The sequence below is a fragment of the Sylvia atricapilla genome, chromosome 5 (assembly GCF_009819655.1).
Source record: "Sylvia atricapilla isolate bSylAtr1 chromosome 5, bSylAtr1.pri, whole genome shotgun sequence".
Lineage (NCBI taxonomy): Eukaryota > Metazoa > Chordata > Aves > Passeriformes > Sylviidae > Sylvia > Sylvia atricapilla.
Window position 1 is genome coordinate 4,338,830 of NC_089144.1, and position 23,879 is coordinate 4,362,708.

Here is a 23,879-nt window from a genome sequence, read left to right on the forward strand (position 1 = left end):
TCTATTAAAACAACTGTAGCATTTTAATATTCTTCCAGTATGGGCTGATATTATAAAAAAAGGAAAATCTACAGTCTGTGCAAACTGAGAAGTTGTGCTGTTCAGAAGTTTTTCTAGCATACTTTGAAGGTGATGCCCTTCAGAATACTGAAGATTTAATTGTGTCTTGGTTACAAGAGTGTTTAAAGTTTAGACAAAAGACCCTGTCATTGCTGTAGCTGTCAAGGTGCCAACATCTTCAAGATAAAAACGTCCTTTTTTCCCCCCCTTTTCATTGCTTAATAAGCAGGAGGACTGGATCCAATGTAGGCTGGCCATTGCATGTCACTGCTGCCTGCTTGATTTAAAATATGTTGTTTAGTCATCTGGGTGTTCTGTAAGTACAAATGACAGCGTGGTGGAAATGTGCAGGGTTATCTGCACACTCCACAAGACTGGGCTTAGGGGAAAAAGATGGAGAAGTGTTCTACAGTGGCAGTAATTATCTTGATAGATTTCTAACCTCTAACTTTTGAGCTTCCCATCTTGTTGAGATATTGTAATACTTGAGCTTTTATCTGAATTTTTTTTTTCTAGGAGAAAGTACATTTTGCTCTTTTGGAACAAGAACTTGTTGGTTACATATTGCGATCACCGGCTGTTATGGTAGCTAAAAGTGGTAAACTGTGAGGAAGCTTTTATTTAAGATGCTAAGTAAGGGATAGTACTCGAATGAAAAAAAGACATGAAACTTTTAATTTGTTGGTCTGGTTTGGAAGCAGCCCTATGAGATGTAGTGCAGTCATTTTCTAGTGTGTTCTGTTAATTAAAATTCAGGAGGCATTTTCCTGTTCCCTGGCTTAACTGAAGTTCTTGCTGTGCTTTTGTTCCATATCTGAATAGATGTTGTTGGAAGCCAAAGTGTAAGGGAGAACTTTTCAAAGCCAGCATGACTCACTGAACGGTGAGAATATCACAAAGTGTACAGGCAGCTGTGTTCACAGGGCTGTTTTAAACTGACAGTTAACTTTTCAGTGGAAGGTAAGCACCAAGGTTTTTAACTGTTGAAAAATCTGCAGTAACTTAATTCTGATATAAGATACTCCTCATGGTATTTTAACGGATTGGCAAGCCGTGAGGTGAACAAAAAAAGCATGAAGTGAACAAGAGAAATGGTTGATACTGGGTAAATTAGAAACAGTTTGCTGTAGCTGAGTTATTGTGAGTATGTTTGTTCATGGGACTCATAGGGAAGTCTGTCCTTTTAGATAGCTGATAAAAAGTGTTGAAATCAAATGGAATTTATATTGAAACCTGTTTGATTATCTTGACTGTCCTAGAGTTGAAAAAGAAAAAAGCTTTGATTATAGAGGTATGCACTAACTAAACACCTCTAAAATTGGTTCTTAGATCTTGAAATGAAAATTTACTGAGGTATCATAGATATACAAACTTTCAATTTGTTGGTACTTATACTGTGTTATTATGAACTGTGGCTGTAGGATGTAATTTAGTTAAGGTGTGCAAGTAAGTTGTTAGAAAGCTTACATATTTTGAAATGTAAATACATTCAGTAACTAAATAGTGCTTTTATTTATTTTGTCTTGAATACACAAAAAACCTAACTGAGCTCTGATCTGAGTATGTGAAGGATCTGAATTATATTTTTTTCTCTTTCTTTGTGATTTGCATTATTGTTATTTGATTGCCTTTGTGAAGTGTTATGACCAGGGAAGAAGGTTACAGAGAAGAATTTAGCTATGACAGGATGCCAACTTTGGAGCGGGGAAAACAAGAGAATGGAAATTATATACCAGATATCAAATCCAGTGACCTTCAGCTGTCAAAGAGGCTGCATCCCTGCTTTAGCTACAAAACATGGATATTTTCTTTGCTGATGGGAGTAAGTACTTTAAATGATAGCAAATTTAAAAATACAGGTGAGGCCTTAGTGCCCAGCAATCTGTTCTGTTTGACATTATTTGAAGACTAAGAATTTCATCACTGTTAGTAATGAAAAAAAATCTTTGTAAAAATAGAAACATGTTCAGCAAATTTGGAAGGTAGCAATTCCTTGACCACTGTTTTTTTACTAATCAGAGATGGTATATGAAGGCTTATTTTTATCATTGATATTACTCATATAAGCAGAGAATAAGCATGGTAAAGTAAAGTAGTGGTAAATATCAGCCCATATGTATGTATAAGCAGTGCCTTTTGGTAGATTATATAAAGCATGCAGACCATATGCATTCTTTTAAAAATAATTCTCACCACTAAATCTACACTGGCTGCCATGATATCATTTTGGCATTAAAAGTGTATGTGGAACTTGGTTGCCACATTCCCCTATCAAGGTTCAATAGCCACATAATTATTTGGTATAGTCATTATGTAGTGAGGTATATCCTTGTGTTTCTTCCATGAACAACAGTGATTTGAATTTTTGTGTCACTGCTAGAATCACAGGATACTCATGTACATCATATGCTGTTCCATTTTCTGAGCCAAGTTAATTAAACATCATTATAGCAATTAGAATTTGATGTTTTCTTTTTCTGTCAGCTCATGTGTTTTGAAGCGTAATTTTTATTAATAACAAGATTGTCTCACTATTAATATGGTAATTGCTTGTTTTTACACAGTGAATAAAAGTATTGCCTTATATTTGGGGAAACAGCTGAGCATTTTTTGCTTTCTGACAAACTGCAAGGCTTGGATTTCCTTTTAGAAGTACTGTCACATGAAAAGGGAGCATGAGAAGTGTTGGCTTCCTTTGCATTAAATTTCTTCAAACTCAATTGTCTAAAGGGACAACTGTCTGTAATTTACAGAGTCGTAAATTTTTGGAGTCTATAATGTCTTTAATGATCATTTACTGAAGTCATATTAGCAAAAAAGAATGGATTTAATGACAAATTAAAATGCAGTTTTATTAATAAACTCTTAAGTTAAATTCCAATTAGATTTTTTCTCCCAAATGTTTAGTCTCTATCAACCCTTCTGAAAGGCAATGTCCAGAAAAGGAAGTCTGTATGCTAAACAATGTAAGTCACAGTGAACAGAACAGTCTCCTTCAGGGGCAGTTGTGAGCTGTAGAGTGACTGATGGGCTGGTTTTGTGCAGAAACAATTTGATGAGCTTCAAGCACAATTTCAACTTGTGGTCCCATAGACTGTTCTTTCAGCCTGCCAAAATTCTCTGTGTGTGTATTTATACATGAACATATGCTATCCTTATTTTCTGTCTTTTTTTGACAAAGACTTTTTAAAGACCCCAAATAATTTTCTAACATGAAAAAAAGCCAAATTAATTTAAAAAAAGAGCCATTCTATCTCCTGCCTTCCCCAGCCCCTTCAAAGAAATGCCTATTCAGGGAAGTAACAAGGAAAAACAAAATAATGTTAGTAGAAGACACTAATCACTTCTTGCAGAGTGTGTAACTGTGACAGTTATGAAATAAACTGAAGACTTATTAAGGGAAGTTGAACATTGTTGGATGTGCTGCTGAATGAAAGCAGGAAGAGAATTTGGAGAGATGCAGGAATATAGTGGAAGAAACTTCACTAATGTATCCTAATACTATTTTTGCTGCTGTGTTCTAGTTGGCAACTGCCCAGCTGCCCATATGCATAATGAATGTTGGTGGAGTCAAGTAGAGAATGCAAAGTAGAGACATAGCTGAGGTTTCTGAAACATTTTTACCACTAAACACTGCAGTTACTTTTCGAGTATTTTACTGAGGTATTTGCCAGGTCGGGACAAAATTTTTGATTTAAACATGAACATTGTTCATTATTAGGTCTTGGTAACCAGTAAGATACCCTCAGAAGTCAGCATATTTTGATATTTTTCTTCAAATTTATTCACACAAAACTTGCATTCTTAAAATTACCTCAATTGGAAAGGGATTGATTACTCATTTATGTCTGACTAGTTGTTTTTCTAAAAAACAGTTTTATTCATATAAATGTATTTTATTTCTTGCTTTGCAGACCTGCCTCCTTATTACTTCTGGATTTTCACTATATCTGGGAAATATTTTTCCATCTGAAATGGATTATTTACGTTGTGCAGCAGGTTCAGTAAGCATTCTTAATTATTTGCTGTGGCTGTTTGACAGCAAATGCAATAATAAACAATTTTTGTGGGTTTATGTCTTTTGTTCTGTCTGTCTTTTTCTGCTGCTAATTTTCCTCCTGGAAGATTTAATTCTATTTAACAATTCATTAAATGGATTTTTGTTGCATGGTTAAAGGAATAACAGTTGTCATAAAGACAGCTGGGTTTGTGTTACCATTTCTGTTAATCAGCTCACCACTGGCATGCAGTATTAATCTGCTGAGCAGTTTTTCTGTGCTCGATTTTGCAAAAATTTTCACTGCTGTGTATATGGGAAGTTTTCTGGCTTTATGCTATCAAAATGTATTTCAGATGGTATCTCAAAGTATTAATTTTTCAGTTTATTTTGCCGTAATAGTCAAGTACTGAAGCAGGCTGAAGTTCTCTTGAGTGGTATTATTTTACTAATAAAGTAGGCATTAAAGGTATTTGACATTTTCCAGAGCCCAACATTTTTTTACTATATTTTTAGGGGTGCATATATATGTTTACTGTATTACATATACTTAATTTGTGCTTTAGATATTCATGAGATAAGTCTCATGCACTTACTTGGTTTATGGCAGTATCCTCTTCTGTCATTGTTATTTTCTCGACTTGACTTACATATTTGTTTTTAAGTTAGGTCCAAGACTAGTGCTTTACTTCAAACAAACAAGTCCCAGGAACTGCTCTGTGAATGAGTTATCACTTGGGTTTCCGCTAAAGGTGTTAAAGGAGAGGAGTTATCACTTGGGTTTCCACTAAAGGAGTTTTTGAAGCCAATATCCTCACAGACACCTTATTCTCTGCAACATTGGTGTTAGTTATTGAGGTGTCTCTTTCTCTGCCCCTTGACTCTTTGAACTCCATGTTTAAAAATCTCCCGAGACCTGGTAGGTCATTGGATGCAGATGGTTATCACATTGGGTTTGAAGGTGTGTATGTTTGGTGTCTGTGTGTGAGGAAAGTGTTGAGGCTCCTGCTGCAGATGATGGCCCCCTGCAGTCAGAAGGGCCTAGAGGGATGTGGAGCAGCTGGCCACCAAGTGTCTCGTTCAGCCTGAAGCTGAATTGCTCTCTAGACTTTGACCACCTGGACTAGTAGGATCTAGTTGCCTAAACATGGTCCTGTAGTGTTCTAGGGACTGCGATGTATCCAGGACATAAAAGGATGCTTTAATTATGTTCTGTACAGGTCATTTAGGTGCCAAGAATTTTACATATCAGTATTAATCTCTCTATAGTGTTTCATTGTTAAGCCATTCAGTGTTCAGATGTGTGGGAAGAGAATTAAAAATGTGGCATTTATTGCATGATTCATTATTTAACGTAAGAACATTTTTATTATAATTTTAGTAGGCATTTGTGTAAAATAGAGTTGGATCTGTAATGAAGCCATGTCAGTTGTAGTGGGAAGGAGCTGAGTGATAGGGAAATTACTTGGTAAGACTTTTCATTTGTGCATGACTTTTTCCATTTATTCTTGCCCTCAAGTATAAAAACATAGTACCCAGTGAACAGAGTGGACATCCCAGGCACAATTCTCCAAGTGTATCTTGACTCAGCAGATTTTCACAAGGTTCTTCAGAACTGTTTTGAGATTGGGCAAATTTTAGCTTGCTCAACCAGGATAATGTCTGTTTAAAGAATGTTCAGGCCCAGTTTGAGAGTAGCATTGTTTCTCCTGCTTAAGGATCTCAGTTAATTCTAGAGTTAATTTAAACTAACAAAGGCATGAAATACCTTATAAAAGTCTTTCTTTTACTCACCACGTTATGCTGGGTAATTAGTCAAAACTGAGGGATATGGAAGGTACAGCTAAATTTCTTGTAATCCTCAGATACTGATTGTGATTAATGAGCTCAGTCAATGCCACATTTGCTTCAGACTTTCTGATCTTCTGTTTGTCTAAGTGTACTGAACTACGAATTCAGACACATAAAATACATCTATATAAGTATATATAAAATGCATTGTGCAGAAGATCCCACTAGTCTTCTCTTTTAATTTTCCCAGTGTATTCCTTCAGCAGTTGTGAGCTTTGCTATAGCAAGGAATAAAATTAACGTGGTAAGTATGAAACTTTATTCTCAATTTTATTTCTCCCTCTCTCTCTCTCTTTTATCTATATATCTATATCTATCTGTGTGTGTGTTTATATTCCACTCATGTTTAAAATGAGAGAGAAACCCATTCTGAAACTGTTTTTCAGATACCAAATTTTCAGATTCTCTTTGTCTCTACATTTGCTGTTACAACAACGTGTTTAGTTTGGTTTGGATGCAAACTTGTCCTCAATCCATCAGCTATAAATGTAAGTTACTTAAACAGTTACTAATTGTGATACATTTATCTTTGTTAAGAACCAGGTGGGGAGGACAGTAGGTGGCTGGAGATCACATGTCATTGCTGCCAATATCCCAGTGCTCCTGCTTGGTCTGTGAGGAGAGATCATACAGCAGTAACTTTACATTTCTCTTTCCCCAATGTTAGTTACTTGTGATAATATTCACAAGAATCTAATTTATTTACTGTTGCCTTTTCATTTTGGTTATTTATTTCTTGTACCTGGGACTAAGTGAGATAGTCCATCAGTTTAGTTACAGTGCTTCTGGACTCAAACCTGTGCCTCTACATGGCACTGCACTACCAAGTGTGACATTGGTGGCCTTGCCAGCTCACATCAGTGTTACTACTGTGTCAAAGCATGTCAAAATCATGGGAATTTATAATCTGGATTAAATTAAATTGTTCTGCAGGCCACACATTTTGAACCTCTTTTCCTAATAAGTCCTGTATCTTCATTGTAGCACATTTTCTGGAAGTTTACCACAGTGACATTTATTGCTGTTTGTGGAGTTAGTACACCTGTACAGTCTGTTGGGTACAGCAAAGCACATAGTTCCAATAATCATTTCCTAAGCAAAAGTGAATTTCAATGTCCAAAAAGCCTCTTAAATCTGCCACTACTACTTTTTTCAAAAAACACATGCTGCAAGATAAGTCAGAGAAAGACCCTTTCATCATCAACAAAGCAGGTCTGACATGAAGAAACAATACAGTTCTGTTCTAAGTTGTTGAGTGATGTTTGCTGTAACTGTGTAGGTTTGGAATGGTGTCAGTTCTTCCTAGACTTTTGGTACTTTGCCCCAGTGGCCTGACCAGATGTTTTCTTGGGCTGCTGATGGAAAAACATGGTGCTTTTGAAGACAAGGGGAATCCTCTTTGCTTAACTTTGCCTCTAAGAAATGATTCAGTCTATGTAGTGTAGGTATCTACCTCTTTTCATGAGAATAATAAGGAACAAAAGAGCAAAGTTAAGTTTTGCATTCACTTATTTGTCTCTTGAATATGAGCAATGGCAGCATCCATGCTTTTGCACAACGGTGTAGTCTGTGAGAGTGAAGAACCCATGAAGAGTGTCTGTGAATGCTTTACCAGCACTTAGCACAGAACTGGGATCCTTGGTGCCATTCTTGGTTTGTCTTTTCATTCAGCATCCAATGTGGTAACACACCATTTGAGATTGCAACTTAGGAGTTGCAACCTGTGGCCCTGCTCCCCCTGAGAATCTTCCTTTAATTGCTACAGTGTTAGTATCTGAGTAATTAGGTTGTTCTTGAAGTTTGTCAGGAGCCAAGGAAGTAGTTAACAAATTATGTAATCTGTAGATGCGTCTAAATCTGACAGAAACCAGACCACCTGCTTAATCACGCTAGACTCAGCCCCTTCCTTGATTTTTAATATGGAAGACATAACTCATTTATGTCTGGGATTTTACTGACAGATAAATTTCAACTTGATTCTACTTATTCTGCTGGAAATCTTCATGGCAACTACTGTGATCATTTCAGCTAGGTCTACTGAGGACTGCTGTACAAGAAAGAAAGTAGGTACCCTTAAGGGTTGTGCATACTAAAAAATATTCCATTTTCCTATATTGCATACACTGACAATTTATTGGAAACTTCAGTATATAACTTTGTATGCAAAAACTATATTTGAGCTAAAAAAAAAGTACCATAGTAAATAGTTATTGCTTCTTTTATCATTTAAAATGCAGTGACCCCTCTGCAAAATTATCTGTTGAAAATTATACAGCACAGAATTCTTTGAATATCTTATGAATGGTCATGGCAAATGTTTTATTTCTGTTTTGTAGAATGAAACTTGATGATGTGTGAAACATTAGAGTACTGTAACTTGTATGCATGCGAGCAATACCTTTTTGAAGCCTGATGTGGAGAAAACACTTGTCTTGTATGCCAGTTTGATGGCATCTGGACAATGAATCTTGGCTTCAGCATTTGAGGCTATTGATAAAATTTTCTTTAAGCACAAGTGCTTTCCCAAACCCCACCCTCATTTTTCTGCAACAGTATTTTTAGGTAAGAATGAAGCAAACATGCCGTGCCATTCAAAATACTGATTGATAAATTGTGTAGTGCCCTGTCCTAATTCGGCTCCTGCTGATCCACATCTGTAAAATCTGAAGGCTCAGGAAGAAAGTATATTCTTTGAAGGTGGAAAAGGGTGATAAGATGACAGTATTTCATTATTGATTGGTGGCTGTGGAACAGCTAATCTGGGACTGATTAATTTGGTTTTAATGTAATTGATGTGGTCTGACACTGGAAAACACCGTGATGTGTCATTGTCTCCTCTTCTGGGCCAACCAGATGTTGCACACCTCCTTTAGGATCTGTATCAGGCTGTCCAAGACAGTAGAAAGAAATGCATTGCTTTGTATATTTTTTATCTTGATTCTTTTTATTCCCCTCTAGAATACTGCATATGACAGTGCCATTGTTTTGAGCAATGTCAGCTTTCCTGCTCGAATTCTGAAGTCATACTCTGTAAGAAAAGTGTTGTTTCATTGAATCCATTTACTACTTCATCTTTCCAAGTGCTGAGGTTCTTTAAAGCCAGGAGGAGATCAGTGTAGTTAAGAGCTGGAAGAATAAAGACAAAAATGAGAGATGTATAGTAAAATATTTCCTTTTAGAAGATTGCAAGATAAATCATTACTGCTCTTTATAATGGGAAGGAGACTACTACTTAATGACTTAAGTGTATGGCAAATGGTGTAAACTGAATTATTGTTTGGGGAAGCTAATAAATGAAAGCATCAATATGTATAATGAAGCTGATCTTGTTTTCACTTAATCTAGCTAGCATTTTGTCATATTTTAGATATAGAAAACATAGACTTTATGCCTAGCTAGTAGCATAAATGCATTTTATTCTTTCCAGTGAGGTCCTTTCTATATGTAAGTAGGAAATTTCATGTTCAAATACACTGTTAATAATTTGTGTGCTCTTATTTGTTTTAGGTAATTGAGGTGATTATTGGAATTTCATCAGTATTTGGTGGAATAATTGCCTTGAATATGGATGTTTTAGTCTCAGGTCCATACCTCTCAGTAACATTCTTTTGGATCTTAGTTGCTGTAAGTAGTACAAATGGAAGCTATTCTTTTAAAATAATGGTTTTTATTCAAAATTTTTCTCACTTTTCTCCTCCCTATTGGAGTACTTATTTGGCTTCAGTACTGCTTGGGAATTGCTGCTTAGCAAATGAATTAGCACTTCAGTATACTTAATATATGTATGCAGTATTTTCCATCTGTTTTGGCATGCAATGTAAAGTGTTCTGATACATTCTCAGTCCTCAAATCAGTAAAATGGAAATGAGTATTAGAACAAAGGTATTAGAAGTGAAGTGTTTTGTCAAAAAAGTCACAGGTTTCAGAATATTTCAGGCTGCAAAAAAAAAAGTTGAGTTTAGTTTTAGCATGGTAGAATCCTTAGAACATCTTATTTACCCTCTCAATTTAAACTGTTTTGAAAGTCTGAGACTTTGCTTGGTAACCCTTATCCCTAGTAACAGCCTCTGCCCAGGAGTATTGGATTCATCAAGGATGTTTTGCCACACTGCTTGCCATGAAGGAACTGATTGAGAAAGAAGACAACGTCCATTAGGTTTATATATGTGTCAGTAAAATCCCTTTGCATGAAGTGGAGAATGTTCATAAACAAGCTTTTCAGCATTCAGAAATTGCAAAAGAAAAAAGCTGTGAATAGTGGGAATTACTATAACTCAATTGTAATTTTTTGTAATTTTCAAGTCCATAAATACTTACTTTGTTGCACTCTTTTGTTTAGTGCTTTCCAAGTGCTATTGCAAGTCATGTAGCTGCTGAATATCCAAGTAAATGTCTGGTAAGTGTGTAAAATTCTTGGATTTTGTCATTAGGATGGGATAATACTAAGAAAGTCTGCCTGATAGTGGGCACTAATCAAGTTTGCTCACTTGTTTTTACCTGCTTCTACAAAATGTGACAGATTGAGAAATATGTGGCAGGAGTGTTAGCTGGTATTTCTTAAAAGAACTCTGGTATGTCCTTTGGAGACTTAATTTCATCAGTTGCAGAAAAGAATTTGAAGAGTTTGGTTGGTTGGTTGGGAGTTTTTTTGTTTTATTTTGTTCTGTTTTGGTTTTTTTTGATCTTTTTGTAGCGATTCCTTGGGAAAAGATATTACTATAGAAAAATGACATGCCTCATGTGGTATGCCAAGAACTGCTCTCAAGCTCCTGAGACGAGGTTCCCTTTTTCATTCATTGTCAATTGTGGTTTCTGAAAGAAAAAAATAAGGTGTGCAGGCTGTGCTGGATCTAGAACCTATTTTAAACAAATTCTTTATCTTCGTGATCAGCAACAAGAACTAATAATATTCAGTAGAGTGCATTTATTCCTTGACTGTCCTAGATGTGTAATTAAGGCTCCTTAAAATATCTGTTGTAAGTAATAATCACGTGACCATATTTAAGTGAGTAATGAAGCATAACCACAGTTGAAGTCAGAATATAATCCTGTAGGGGTGATATTTGAATGAAACTCGTCTGCTGTTGTATGGTAATGAATTTTCCTCAGGGCATTCAAATTAATTTGCATAAGATTTTTTTAGGTTGCAAGTCCACAATTCTCCTTACGTCATGTAAATTGAAGAATAAATGGTGTCTTCTACACTGGCTCTCCAGATTGGGTATTGCTTCATTTATGGAAGGCACTTGTAAAATAAAACAAGAATGTCATCATCTGTATGGAATGAAATATGAATTACAAGCCAACAAACAGTGTTTTGGATAGGAAACTGAGGTTATTCAAAGCTTGCTTCTGTATCTCCATGAAATGTGGATGGCTCCACATTTGTCTTTTATGTATAATCTTACACAGCTCTACACATTTCTGTTATGCTTGCTACAAAGAGACATAGCTCACAAACCAGAGTTAATTCTTTAGATTATTATTTAACATAATAATTATTATCTTATTTTTTAGGTTGAGGTCCTGATTGCCATTAGCAGTGTTACCTCTCCATTGTTGTTCACTGCTTCTGCATACTTATCCTTCAGTATCATGCAAGTTGTTGACATCTTTAAAAGTTATCCACCTGCTGTTAAAGTATGTGTTTTTATGCAATTGAAAAATGAACCTCTGTATGTTACAGTAGCAAGGAAGTAGTAAATTAGGAATGTATGAAGACAAGGTACTGCATTATAAAGATTGAATGAAATGTTATAGAAATCATTTAAAAACTTTTGTTTAACTTGTGATACAATTGAAAGTATGTTAGGTCTCTTGGCACCCTGGAATTGTATTAAAGATAGGATTTTGTTCCAAAGGCACAGTAAAAAATAATATATAATATGCTAGACTACTTGAGGCTTTTACAATTTGTAGTATTTAAATTAAAGATTCTAGGTTTCTTTGAAGAGTACATTTTTCTGTTCCTTAGGATGTTTACCAATCGTTGGGATTCTAAGCTTACACCTGGATTCATTCAAAGCCTGGATTGGGACAGAGAAGAAAAAGTTTGTGAAGTTTAAAACATTTCAGTATGAAGGGTTACCCGTGCATTGCTGAAGAGCTTCCTAAGGCTCTGCTGGAAAAGTATTTGCTGATCCCTGATGTTGTTCAAAGAACCACTTAGAGGCATCAGACCAATGTCATTGAGAGTCTTTACTCTTAGTATCCACTAGTCATTAAGTAGTCTTGTAACTTTAGAAGAAAAGAGGGAAAATGTTTATTAAATTGATGTCTCAGGGGCTGGAAAATCAACTTCCGAGTATGTGATCCTGTTCTTATTCTGGAGGAGTGTACTGTGCTGTTGAACCTCAGGAATGGCCACAGCTTACATACCCTCTTTCAGTAGCTTCTCCTGTCACACATGTTGGAGACTGATGGCTACACAGTTGCTGTGCCCCTGCAGAACATTTCTTACATTCTTTGCTTTGTGTCTAGTTACAGCAAGAGTGGGCTGCTCTGCACAGGGCGATGAACCGTGGAGCAGGAGGTAACAGCAGGGCAGAAAATGGTAACTTTATTGGCAAGCAGGGAGGTCCTGCAGCACCCCAAAAAATAGTAAAGCAAGGCAGGTGCAGCCATAGCCAGGTTCAGTCAGTGGTTCAGTGATTGCCAGGTAAGTCCACAGTACTGAGGCAGATCCAAGGTCATCCAGCAACTCAGGTCAGCAGGGCAAGGTCAGAGCCAGCAAGGCACAGGGCCAGGCCCAAGCATAGCTGTGACATTGCTTAGGTCAGAACCAGCAGTAAGGCACTGTTTTAGAGGATAGTTTTCTACATTTCGTTTTGTTTCCAGAAGAAAAGATAATTTGGCAAATTAACATTTTCTTAAAAATCACAGATCTCTTCTACTTTCAGCAAATTCAGGCACTAAAATTTTAGTTGAAACTTTGTGCTGAAATAAACTGTAAAATATAATTTGATTTTAAAAATCTAGATAGGAATAGAGATGGGAACATTATAAAATTTTTTTTCAAGTAGTTAACAACATATGTCTATTTTCAGCAATCTTATGATGTACTCCTGTTGCTTCTGATGTTGATGCTGCTAATTCAGGCATGCCTTACTATTGGAACTGTAATACAGTGTGTGAATTACAAGACAAAAATGAAACTACAAGATTCAGCATGGACACCAGCACAGGTTAAAAAACAGGAATACAGAACAACAGAGGTTTGTATTTGTACACACCAGAAAATTTGAAAATATATATTTTAAAATACTCTTTTTTGGTAATGTTTTGTGGTCTTAATAACTGATCTTAATTCAGACCACAATTAAAAGCTGTTCTATGAAACTTAATTTTGTAATCAAGAGATAATAGTTTCCTGGTTAGATGATAACTGGGCATGACATAGGGCACAGAACTCTACCCCTTAGGCTTTCCTCTGCTGTACTGAGCTAGAGTCTGAATCCTTAAAGATTCTGACAGGGTAACTCATGCTTACTGCACTTGAAAGAGAGATTCACTCCAGCACTGGATAGAATGTGCTGGGAGCAGAGACTGAAATCAGTCAAGTCAAGCAGTTGTTAATGCAAAGTGGAAGCTTTGGAATTGTGTCTCCTCAGACTACTGAGGATATTTGATGTAGGTTGCTTATTTTCTAGCTCTGTGTCCTGAGGCTTAGGTTCTGTACAAAAGATGAAGTACAGCAGCACTTCCACTGCTGCAAGTCATGTTTTGGAGCATGGGTCATGGCATGGCTAAACAGATCTCTGCTCTGGGGATTATTTACAAAGGTTTGTGAGGCACTGAGAAATTAGGCATGAGTTAAATTCTGAAAGGAGCACTTTCTCCTCAAATGAACACTTTTTTGCTTACCTTTTTGTATTTAAACACATGAATAATGTTATAGGTGAAGTTGCAAGTCCCTTTGGCTTCTCAGAAGTCTGTGTTCTTAGGCAAGGCCTTACTTTGCTTGCCTGTGTATAGGTAAATCTTGCTTCATTGGACCACAGGGGGCTGCTTCTGGCTTTGGGGTTAAAGGTTTAGCTGGGAAGGCTTTCAGTCATAGTTTAGAAAAAAAGCTTGAAAACATAACTTAAGTAACAGGCTTAAAATAGGAATTTGGCCCAAGTTTCTTAGGTCCAAATGTTTCAAGTATTATGCAATTTACACTGTTGTATTTTATATCCTAAATATAAACTCTGTAATATACAAAACTGTACTGTTTACAAATGTATAGAATATTTTAATATCTCTGGCTGTAACTATTCCCATTTGCATTTTCCTGGCTTCTCTCAGATATTTATTTGTTTGAACTTCAGTTTTTAATCAAAACATTTTTTCATGTTTGCGTTTGTCTGAAATTTGTTTACTTTTAGGTTTCCAATAATACCTTAAAGGATTTTGACAAAGATAAAGCTTGGAAAGCAGTTGTGGTGCAGATGGCTCAGTAGTTGGGATTCTACAAATGCAGCCAACACAGCACAATCCAATAAAATAAATCAACTGTTTGAATTAAGGTTTAAAAACTTTTCCATTTTTAAACACCAATATAGTTGCAGCAGTAGGAGCCATGGAATAACACAGTAAATGATGTATCTTTCTAATAATTTTAAAATTTGTTGATAATATTTTTAACATTTTTGTCTTTTCTGTTGGTATCTGTAGTCTAGTGTTTAGAAGATACCTTTAGAAAAAGGTAATGAGTCACATGGATTTATGCTGATGGTGAAGTACAATATTGCAATATGTAGTAGCTTCATGTATTTGCAAGAGATTGTTGTAACTGCAGTTATGCAGTCAGTGGGACTGATAAATGCTTTTGTAAAGTTATGAGTACAAGTCATAATTGATGTTTTTTGCTTATACTTCACTTTTGTAGGAGTTGTAAAGTTGTTCTGCATCTTATTGCTTTTATATAAATAAAAGTCTATTATGTGGAAACTCGAGAATGTGGATTGGCATTCTAATCTGAGAGGTGACCACAGAACATTATTTCCCTTTAAACTTCAATTCCTGGACTATTAAAAGGGGAAAGAGGCTTAAGACACATAAGCTACTAGCCAAAACAAAAACAAGCATAAGCAATTCACCAAATAACAGGAGATACTAGTGATATTGAAAAAGGGTTTTAAAATTTTTTATTTTTAGATACATTACCTATGAAATGTAGTTGCCCTGAAACAAGGGATGTCCCCCACTGCAGATTACCTTTTCTTATACCTGAGCTATGTACAATGGGGTAGACTTCAAACACTGTTAGAATGTCCGTGTTAGTAGGAATTCTGGTGTAACCAGGGTGATAGCTGCTGACAAGGTGGTGAGGTTATTTTTTTCTGTTTTATTGTTCAGCTTTGAAAGGTTATAGATTTTGAAGTTCATTCTTTTTTTAATTTGAAATAACTCAGATTCAGAGCATGCTTCTGAGCTTAACTTTTTGCTTTTGAGAAGGAGAAGGAAAGTGAGAAAGGTGTGTCATGTGTGGAGCCTTTCAGGTACACTAGCATCTTTTCATTTTGGGAAAGCTGACAGTTACTATGGGATTTAAATACATAGAGGGTACTCTTTCAAGTTTAGAGCAATGCTTTTTAAGAGCGTGTATGCAGCAACCTTCCTGTCCACCTAAAAATAACTGGGTGTGCTTTTGGTCCAGACTACTACATCAACAACTACAGGCTGCAGCTGCTGTTTCTTATATACTGCAAAATTTCATGCCTGTGCTGGTGGTACTTGTGTGACCATTCTCTCAATGTAACAGATAATTAATTACACGTCTGTTACAATCCTACCAATTTTACAAGCAGGAAAAGTTGGGGTTTGATGGTACACTATTTGTTTTGAAAGTTGCAAAGAAATAGTGACAGTTCTACCTAAAACATCTTTCTAAATCTCATGCATGAAACTGGGAGGAAACTGTAGACAGTGTGGAAATTCTTCATGGATCATTTAAAGTAAAAAGATATTAATATGTCGAATAGTGTGAATGCAACTTAACCATTTCCTTTATGGTTTGTTTTACTTCATGTCTTAAAACACTTTGCTTCTGTTTAACTGAATCTGTATCTTTAAGAGATCTCTGTGTTTTCTGTCAAGTGAAGATTGGCTTTTGTAATCTAGGTTAGTAATAAGTAGATATTACTTCGGCAAATTATTAGGGTGGGAAAAGAAATTAGGGGCCATTGCACAGGTGATGGAATTTCCTTTCCACAAAATGCCTATACCAACAAAGCAGATGAAGGCACTTCAACCTCCTTTTGAATCAAATGGTTTGAGGTGCTCTCTTCTGAAGAGTGAGAGCCTTTTAAACAGCTCCTATTTTTTTTTTTTTTTCTTCTGTCAGGAGTGACTATGAAGAGACTAAGTGACTATGAAGAGACTAAGAGACTATGACTATAATAGGAGATATTTGCATTTCTCTTAGGGAATTCAAGTGTTTTAATAAAAAGTGAAGAAAATAGCATTCATCAAAAAGAAAAAACTAAAGAGGCTAAACAGGATGATTGAGTTAAAATTTGGATTGACCCTGAGATTAACAAGGGTAAGGAATAGATGGGAATAAAAAAAGATACTGTAATAGAGCTGCCAGCCATGGATTCTGTGAAGATGAACATCCCAGGGCTCCCTGCCTGGCCATGGCTCCCTTCCTGCTCTGTTCAGCACAGAGGAGCCTGGACAATTTGCCAGGTGCAGGACTTCTCCCTGCATGCCTGGTATGAACTAGGAGTCCCACCACGTCTCTGGAGGCGGAATTTTCTCATACCCTGCAAGAAGGAAAACCATGGAGGTAAGAGGCAGGCTTTTAAAATCATATTTAAGGTAGGGCAGGCTGCTGAGCTGAAAAGCATTTCTCATGCAGAGAAAGTTTCACTGCAAATCTCACTCTGTGTGTCGATGTTTTTTATAACTCCAAACAACATCCCCCTGCCCATATGCCCTTCTTTACCTAAGGAATTTTGTGTTGATGTTTGACAGAGTAAATCTTGATAGCTTTAAGCTTTTATTAGGGTCTGCTGCTAGATGATCTGTTTCCACAGCTCAGCTAGAAAGCCTGTTCAAAGACAAAAGTCATCTCCCTCTTTGAGGTCAGCCTGGTGAGGTAAATGTGTGTGTGCCATGTTAGAAGGGTTTCTGCTTGGAAATGTGCCATTTCCTGCCTTGCTGGGTATCACTAGAATTAATGCCATGGGCTACTGCTTAGCTTATACCAGCAGTTAGGTTCCTAGCTTAAAAAAAATAGGCCTGGGTAAAATAAAGAAAAAATACAGACTGAAGCATCTCCTGAAAAAGAAAAAATTGTGTGTATGTGGTGCATGAATGATTTACTATTACTTGCAACCCCTCCACATGTGCTAATCATTCCAGTTTCTCTGAGCTTTAGGTTCATAAAAACATAGATTGTCTACAAAAATTTTTAAGAATTGTGAATATGCTTTATTTTTTATTACTATTTTACTTTTCTCTAAGTAGATTTTTTGAACACTCAGGTTTTTAGTTTTCTTTAATAATTCTAATAACAATTTCATAGAGGTCTAAAATGATTTTTGTTAATAGTTTAAAAAGATTTTTAAAAATTTTATTTCTTTGATAATGCAGGGGACTTTCAGCAAACTAATTTGAAACTAGATTATCTTTAAAATTCCCTTCTAGCCCAAACCACTTGAGGATTGTGTGATTCTAATCTTAGGAAAAGAAAGTCTTCAGCATCTGTGGGTTGCACCTAGGTTGTAAGCAGTGCACCTAAGGTGCTGCCTACTGTGACCTTTGTGGCCATTGCTGAATAATTGTGACTCTTGAAGGAAAAGAACAGGAAGGTGAGGGTCCCCTTGAATCGCACAGATGAAATGTGGTGGTTGTCTGGACAGTGAATCAGTAACTGGTTGAATACAGAAGCACTGGGCAGCTTGTTTCACCAGCATGTCTTGTGTGTCTCTGGGGTGTAGGTGCCCTGCTGGTACCTGCCCTGGCTGCACAGGCCCCCTCTGGACAGGAGATTGTGGACCTGATATTTTCTGAGCCTGAGAATTACTAGCTCTTCCCAAGGGAAACTTTTCAACAGTTTTTCCCAAAACAGCCTTGTGTAAACAATATTCCTTTCCCATAACAGCAGGTGTTATTTGCTATTTCTGTTACTGAGCCGACGGGAGAGGTGTCAGTCCTATGGACCAATAATGTGTCTTCTTAGCCCAGCGTGTTATAAAAGGGCTGAATGAATTGTAAATAAACCTTCTGATTTCTACTGCCTTCTGACTGGAGCTAAGCATCTTTATTTCATGTCCTGGTGTGACAGGAGATACAGGCAGGCTCCCAGAAAAGTGCAGTTCTCAAGCAGCTCTGAATCCCTTGGGAGTATTGTGATGACAGTAGCACCTCACACTGCTCCACTCCAGAACATGTCCACTATGACCAGAAGATGAAGTTATAAACAGCTGTCCCATGTGTGAGTGGTCCTGAGGCAAGATGTTGACAGGAGCAGGCAATACAGCTGCCCATAGAATTAAAATAATAGCCAGGGGGCTGTTATAATGTGGTATGTGTGCCTGTGTTGCTGCAGTTGGGAAGTGTGTCATGAAACATCACAGGATCCTCTTGCACAATGTAGTGTGAGTGTGGCTATTGTGCTCCAAAGAAGGCTGGGACTTCTCAATATGGATGTGACAGGGATATGCCTTCCAGCGTGGACATTGACATTGATTTAACAAAGTCAAAAAAGAATGTAGCCAAAGCAGACATCTCTTTGGATTCTATGCTTAAACTCCTACACATCAGGTCACAAAATCCATTTCTGGCTGCTCAGGTATATCTGGTGATGCATCTGTCCTAACTTTCATTTTCAAATATTTCTCATACACCCTTGACCAGTGGTGGAATGACATTCTCTTTTGAAGTGGGCCAAGTATGTGTCCAAGTGTCCAAAATCTGTGAAGACAGAGACTAATTAAGGAAAAGGTACCTGAGCTGATGGTTCAGAGATCAAACTTGACCCAAGAGAAAATGGGGAATGCAAAATACTCGATTTCACTCTTTACTCTAAGGTCTTCCTCTGCATTTTATCAAAAACACCCTGAACAATCAAGCCACTATCCTGAAATGTGCAAGATTTGGACTCAAACCTTCTTGGACTGTGAAATGTTTGGATTTTGGCTCTTCTGTATTCTTGACCAGTGCTCTAATAAATATTTAGTGTGCAAAGTATCTGTATCAGTAAAGTGCAAAAGGAGGCCCTTCCCATTAAGGGTTTTTTAAGTCTTTTTTCTGAAGATGGTGGGAACTTTGGTAGAAAAAAAGTATCTTTTGCTGTCATCTGTTCTTCAGGGATAAAGTAATGGAAGCATCAAAATAAAGACATGGATTAAAATATAGGTAAGTTGTAGTAAGTAACAAAGACTAAAAGACATTGGTTAGAAAGAAATTATTTTAAAAATTATGATCAAAAGTTAGAGTCCCATTTGAGCAGGGAGCCTAAGAGATATTGTCTCTGTAAATTTCAAATGTATCAAAGCTTCTGCATAACTGAGAGATTTCAAAAAGCATGGGTCAATTATGTTGCCCAGCTTTTAGTGAGAATCTTCATGGGGGTTTCAAAACCTGATGTAATATAAACAGTGGATGAACACAGTAATTCCAGTATACGTGATTAAAAATAAAGTTCAAATGAAGCAAATAACAATAAGGTTGTTGCCTTATTGTTGAGCTTAATAACAGCTACAGTCCACACAGAATCTGTCTTGACTGAAACACTGTTTTTTCATAGAAAGAGTAGATTGTTAGGGCTGTGCTATGATCAACTTTATTCAGAAGGTGATAGGGGTGCACTAAGAAATACCAGAAACAGTAAGAGAGTAAAATTTCATAAGGTGAATCACATCATTGATTTCTGTGCAGGTAAATGATACACTAAGAAGAGTCAAAATGACATTTGCTAGAGAGTAAAAACATCCTTGAACTGCTCTCCCCTGAATATTGTCTGCTGGATCTCCATCTTACAAAAGGGTATGGTAAAAATGAAGAGGTACATTACTTATTGTAGCAAATATAGGGGAGGTGTGTTGGAAAACAATACAGCTGTGACTGTTTTGGCAAAGGTGAGATGAGAATGGACATTCTGTATTTTTTAGAGCAATAAGGGGGAACCCAACTGAACTATTTGGAAGCAGTTTTAAAATCCAAGCGAAGCAAATAAACACAGTTTAATTGTACAGCTTTTTGCTCCAAGAAGTTTTGAAAACTGAAAGGATAAATAGATGCAAAGAGTTGTTTCACAAATACATTTAAGGAAGTTCCAGAAGCAGCTATTAAAACCACTGATGTGCATGTGGCTTCTGGTTCAGTAAATCTGTAAGATCAAGGTCATTGGAACTTGTCAGTGTACAATTTAGAATAATCCATGGAAGTAGAATATTTCACTTCTTTCTTATTTCTTCTAAGCTTCTGTTACTGTTCCTCTTAGGCACAGGAGAATGGTCAGGGCAGATTTTTGACTACTTTTGTGCTTAGATGTGTCACATCCCACTCCTGTGAGTACTCAGGATTCATGGATGCCTGTGGTCAAAGTTTTTCTGGACCTATTTGGTAATGGGCCAGGGGGCTTTGAGGGTATTTTGGTGGTCTCAATCCACCCCTGCTGGACTGACCCTTCCTCGATAGCTCCTGACGCCTTGTCGTCACTTCTGTGCTTTATGTGGTCACCATGGAGCAGAACAGGGAAGTGGCCTCAGAAAGGTGCTGCCCCACATCCACAGGGCTTTCTTTTCCAGCCACCACCTGTTCTAACCTGCCTGCTCGAGTGGCCATCAAGTGTTTGAGGCATAGCAATGCGTTAACTCCCTAATGACCAAGCTTCTATCAGATGGCAAAATTTAATTGTTGTTTTTTAACCAAAACACTTAAATTGCATTTTGTACAGCGTGGTGATTGATGCTGCTTATCTAAAAAATTTAAAGTTTTCTTGAAAAATTGGCAAACTGGGCTCACATGAAGTATCTAAAATACAAGTACAGTAGATATGTTGGCAGAGTAGATAGTGTATTTTAGTCATAAAGCCAGATCCAGTGGATGCTGTTAGTCATAAATACCCCACTGTAACTGATATAAAGGGTCTTGTAGGAGCACTGAGTGCTTGGGTCCTGGCACTGTCCTACTGAAAGATATTTCTCAGTGGTGAGCAAACCTCTCTGTGGAGGAAAACTGCCTATTCCCTGTAGGCATAATATCACATGTAGTCTCCATATGAACCAGAGGGTGTGTATTTGAAATACTTGTTCCTTACAAAGGTTAGTGGGACTATATGAAACAGCACCCAGAGAGGCATTCCTGGGAATTCTGTTTATGCTAACAGGCATTGAGGTATTGTGACTCACTCCCATCCTGCTTTCAGAGTTGGTGGTGTTGAGCTTTGAAAAAACATGCATATTTCTCAAAGCTGGAGATAAACAAGATGCTTCTATGGATAGAATTAGATAATAACGGAAATAAGTTCGAGGCATGGATTTCTAGGCTAAAGGAATCTGGTATTTCTGCTTATGAAAAAGAAGAAAATAGTCTTCCAATACCATCCACCTCAGCAAAAGCTGGCTTTCTTTTTATTAAAAACACTAGAAAACCAGGAAAATAAGAATGTATTTGAATACCCATGAACTTGTCTGGTACATCACCCTAGAAACCAAATTTCCATTTATATATATGGAATATACAAAAAAGAAATGTATTGAAACTGATCTAATGCTGGTATGATGAAATCCAGAAGGAAGAGGCTTTTACTGTGATTGTCAGAAATCACTGTTTCCTATTTTTCAGTTTGGAACATACGAAATGAGTTGAGCATGCTTTGTATTTCCCAGAACTAGCAATGTTCTGTCTTTGGAAAGTTTTAGAGGGAGGAGCTCAGAGGTGCTGTGGGAGGGACTAAAATTCATATTAAAGTTTTGGCACGAGGGGGAGAATTGTCAGAGTAGAAGGTTGCTTCTGAGGTTTTGCTTTTTGTATTTTATTTTTTTTCAATTTAGGATGATAAGTATTTATATTCAGATTCTTCTAGTAATTCTATTTTGGAATGCTGATTGTCAGATTATTCCCAGGATTGAAGAATGTGGACTTTCATGTTCTCAGGTAATCTCTTGCTTGTTCCGGTTTGCTGTCTATTAATATAGTAGTTATATGCTGCCAAAATAACTGTAGGAAAACCAAGAAATCAAAAAGGGAAAAATATTTCAGCTATCCTGAACATTAACTTTATATTCCTGTCATTCTGAATTAAATATGCAAAGTGGCAAAAAGTGCTCTGAAAGGGTGTAGGAAAATGCATCTTTACACCATTTGCAACTGCTGCTGTTAGTTTAAAAATCTGTCTTTTGTATTTGAAAAAAAAAAAGATTTCGTTAATATTAATTACTTTTCCAGAGTCAGTTTTTACAACAGCAGTGGTACCAAAGAGATGTGAGAGGGAGGAATGAGAGGGATCAGAAAATTGCTAATTATGTTAGGAAATGTGAAACACTGACTTTGCTGTGAATAAATAAATTAAGCATGAGGAAGAGTAGAATATGTTTTTCATTTTTTGGGTTGAACGTAACTTCAATATTAAATTTAATGACTTCTGTATGTGTGTGAAAGGAGTGTGAACCATACCATCTCTTTAATAGCTTTGGATTTTGTATCATTCCAAATATCCCCGCAAAGGGGCAGTATGGAGATGTTCTGCTCTTCTAGGCATTCTGAAATTGTAAGCATAGATATAGAGTACATGGAAAGATAAAAGAACAAAAAAAAACCCCAAAACAAAAAAAAACCAAAACAAAACTAGAGGGATTAAATAATAGGTAATCTGACTTTCAGTCTTAGTGGAGGATAATAACTGTGTACTGGCTAAAGAGAAGTGAAATTGATAGTGTGAAAGAATTTGGCTGGCTGTCTGAACTTCTGCTTGAAGATGTCAATATTTAGAACAAGCAATGAGACATTCTACAGATTGTTTACATGTGGTGGTACTACCCAGATATTAAGTTAGTTCATGGTAAAGCAATTTATTCTATGTTTAATATATATGTCCTAAAAATCGGTAGGAATAAAGATGCTTATAAAATACTAGATTGAGCAAAAAACCCCCTCTCTATATTCATGTGCTATAGTTAATGTTCCTGTAGTCTCTCTTTACTTAGATGTTTTCAGAATAATAAAATACAGCCATAAAAGATTAATTTCTAGATGTACCCGAATACTTTTCAAGAATTTTTATGTACTTATGTTCCTGAATGCAAATACACATGTATTTTAAATAATTTATGCTCCTTGGTCTGCTGCAATGAGTGTTTAAAATAGAAATGATTTACCATTCTAATTTATCCCTCCAAAGAGTGCAGGACTATTAGACTCAGCATGTAAAAAACCAATAGCAAGCTTTTGTGATGGGTTTCAGTCTAAGGGATAGGATTTATCTCTGGGGATCTTAAAGGGTGTCTTTCTCTGTCAAACCTTAGGTATGTATGTTACGAAGTCTGATTCATTAATTGCCTTTAGACACAACCCTGAGGTTTGGCAGGCTGGATCCCTTTCTTTACCTTCAAGAGTGTGTCTTACACTTTTTCCAGTACTGAAGATTGATTAACTGAAAAAGGTGTGTTTTATTTTTTGTATTTATGGGGGAAATACTTTGTTTCCAGCATAGCAGAATCAATCAATGATTTGTGATATTACAGGATTCAGTTTATGTTCTGTCTGTGATGTTTCTGCTAGTTGTATTCCGTAGAATCTTGAATGCACTAATGACTTTTTAAGACAAAAATATTTTCTCAGAGGGAACAATAATGATCTCAACAGGATAAATGCCAGTTTAACATTTTCAATCTAGTGCAAAGCACTTTAAGTTACATGAACTTTACAATCTCATGACTAGCTTGTTAGAGGAAACTTCTTCCTTTTCCTTTGAAAGTAACTTCAGTTTCTCTGCACAACTGACCATGACTTGTGGGCTCAATCCAGCTCATGAGTT

At 36.6% G+C, this 23,879-nt stretch overlaps 2 protein-coding genes across 4 annotated transcripts in view; both read left to right on the forward strand.

The window, feature by feature from the left end:
* Positions 1-930: 930 nt before the first annotated feature.
* Positions 931-14,858, forward strand: MLC1 (modulator of VRAC current 1). Of its 3 annotated transcripts, none has more exons than XM_066320262.1 (12): positions 931-1,020; positions 1,699-1,882; positions 3,975-4,064; positions 6,099-6,152; positions 6,295-6,396; positions 7,870-7,971; positions 8,867-8,938; positions 9,416-9,532; positions 10,248-10,304; positions 11,426-11,548; positions 12,955-13,122; positions 14,275-14,858. In XM_066320262.1, exons 2-12 carry the CDS (start codon positions 1,703-1,705, stop codon positions 14,347-14,349), a joined length of 1,140 nt encoding a protein of 379 aa, XP_066176359.1. In that variant the 5' UTR covers positions 931-1,020; positions 1,699-1,702; the 3' UTR covers positions 14,350-14,858. The 3 variants fall into 3 exon arrangements, with proteins under 3 accessions (XP_066176359.1, XP_066176358.1, XP_066176360.1); XM_066320261.1 differs by lacking the exon at positions 931-1,020 and adding an exon at positions 1,078-1,165; XM_066320263.1 differs by lacking the exon at positions 931-1,020 and adding an exon at positions 1,109-1,200.
* A 6,914-nt stretch (positions 14,859-21,772) lies between these two features.
* The window catches only part of IL17REL (interleukin 17 receptor E like), a 46,118-nt gene continuing 44,011 nt past the window's right edge, over positions 21,773-23,879 (forward strand). Inside the window, exon 1 of the mRNA XM_066318595.1 lies at positions 21,773-22,000. Within this exon, the coding sequence (XP_066174692.1) occupies positions 21,899-22,000 (102 nt within the window). The 5' untranslated portion in view covers positions 21,773-21,898. The remainder of the gene's footprint in view (positions 22,001-23,879) is intronic.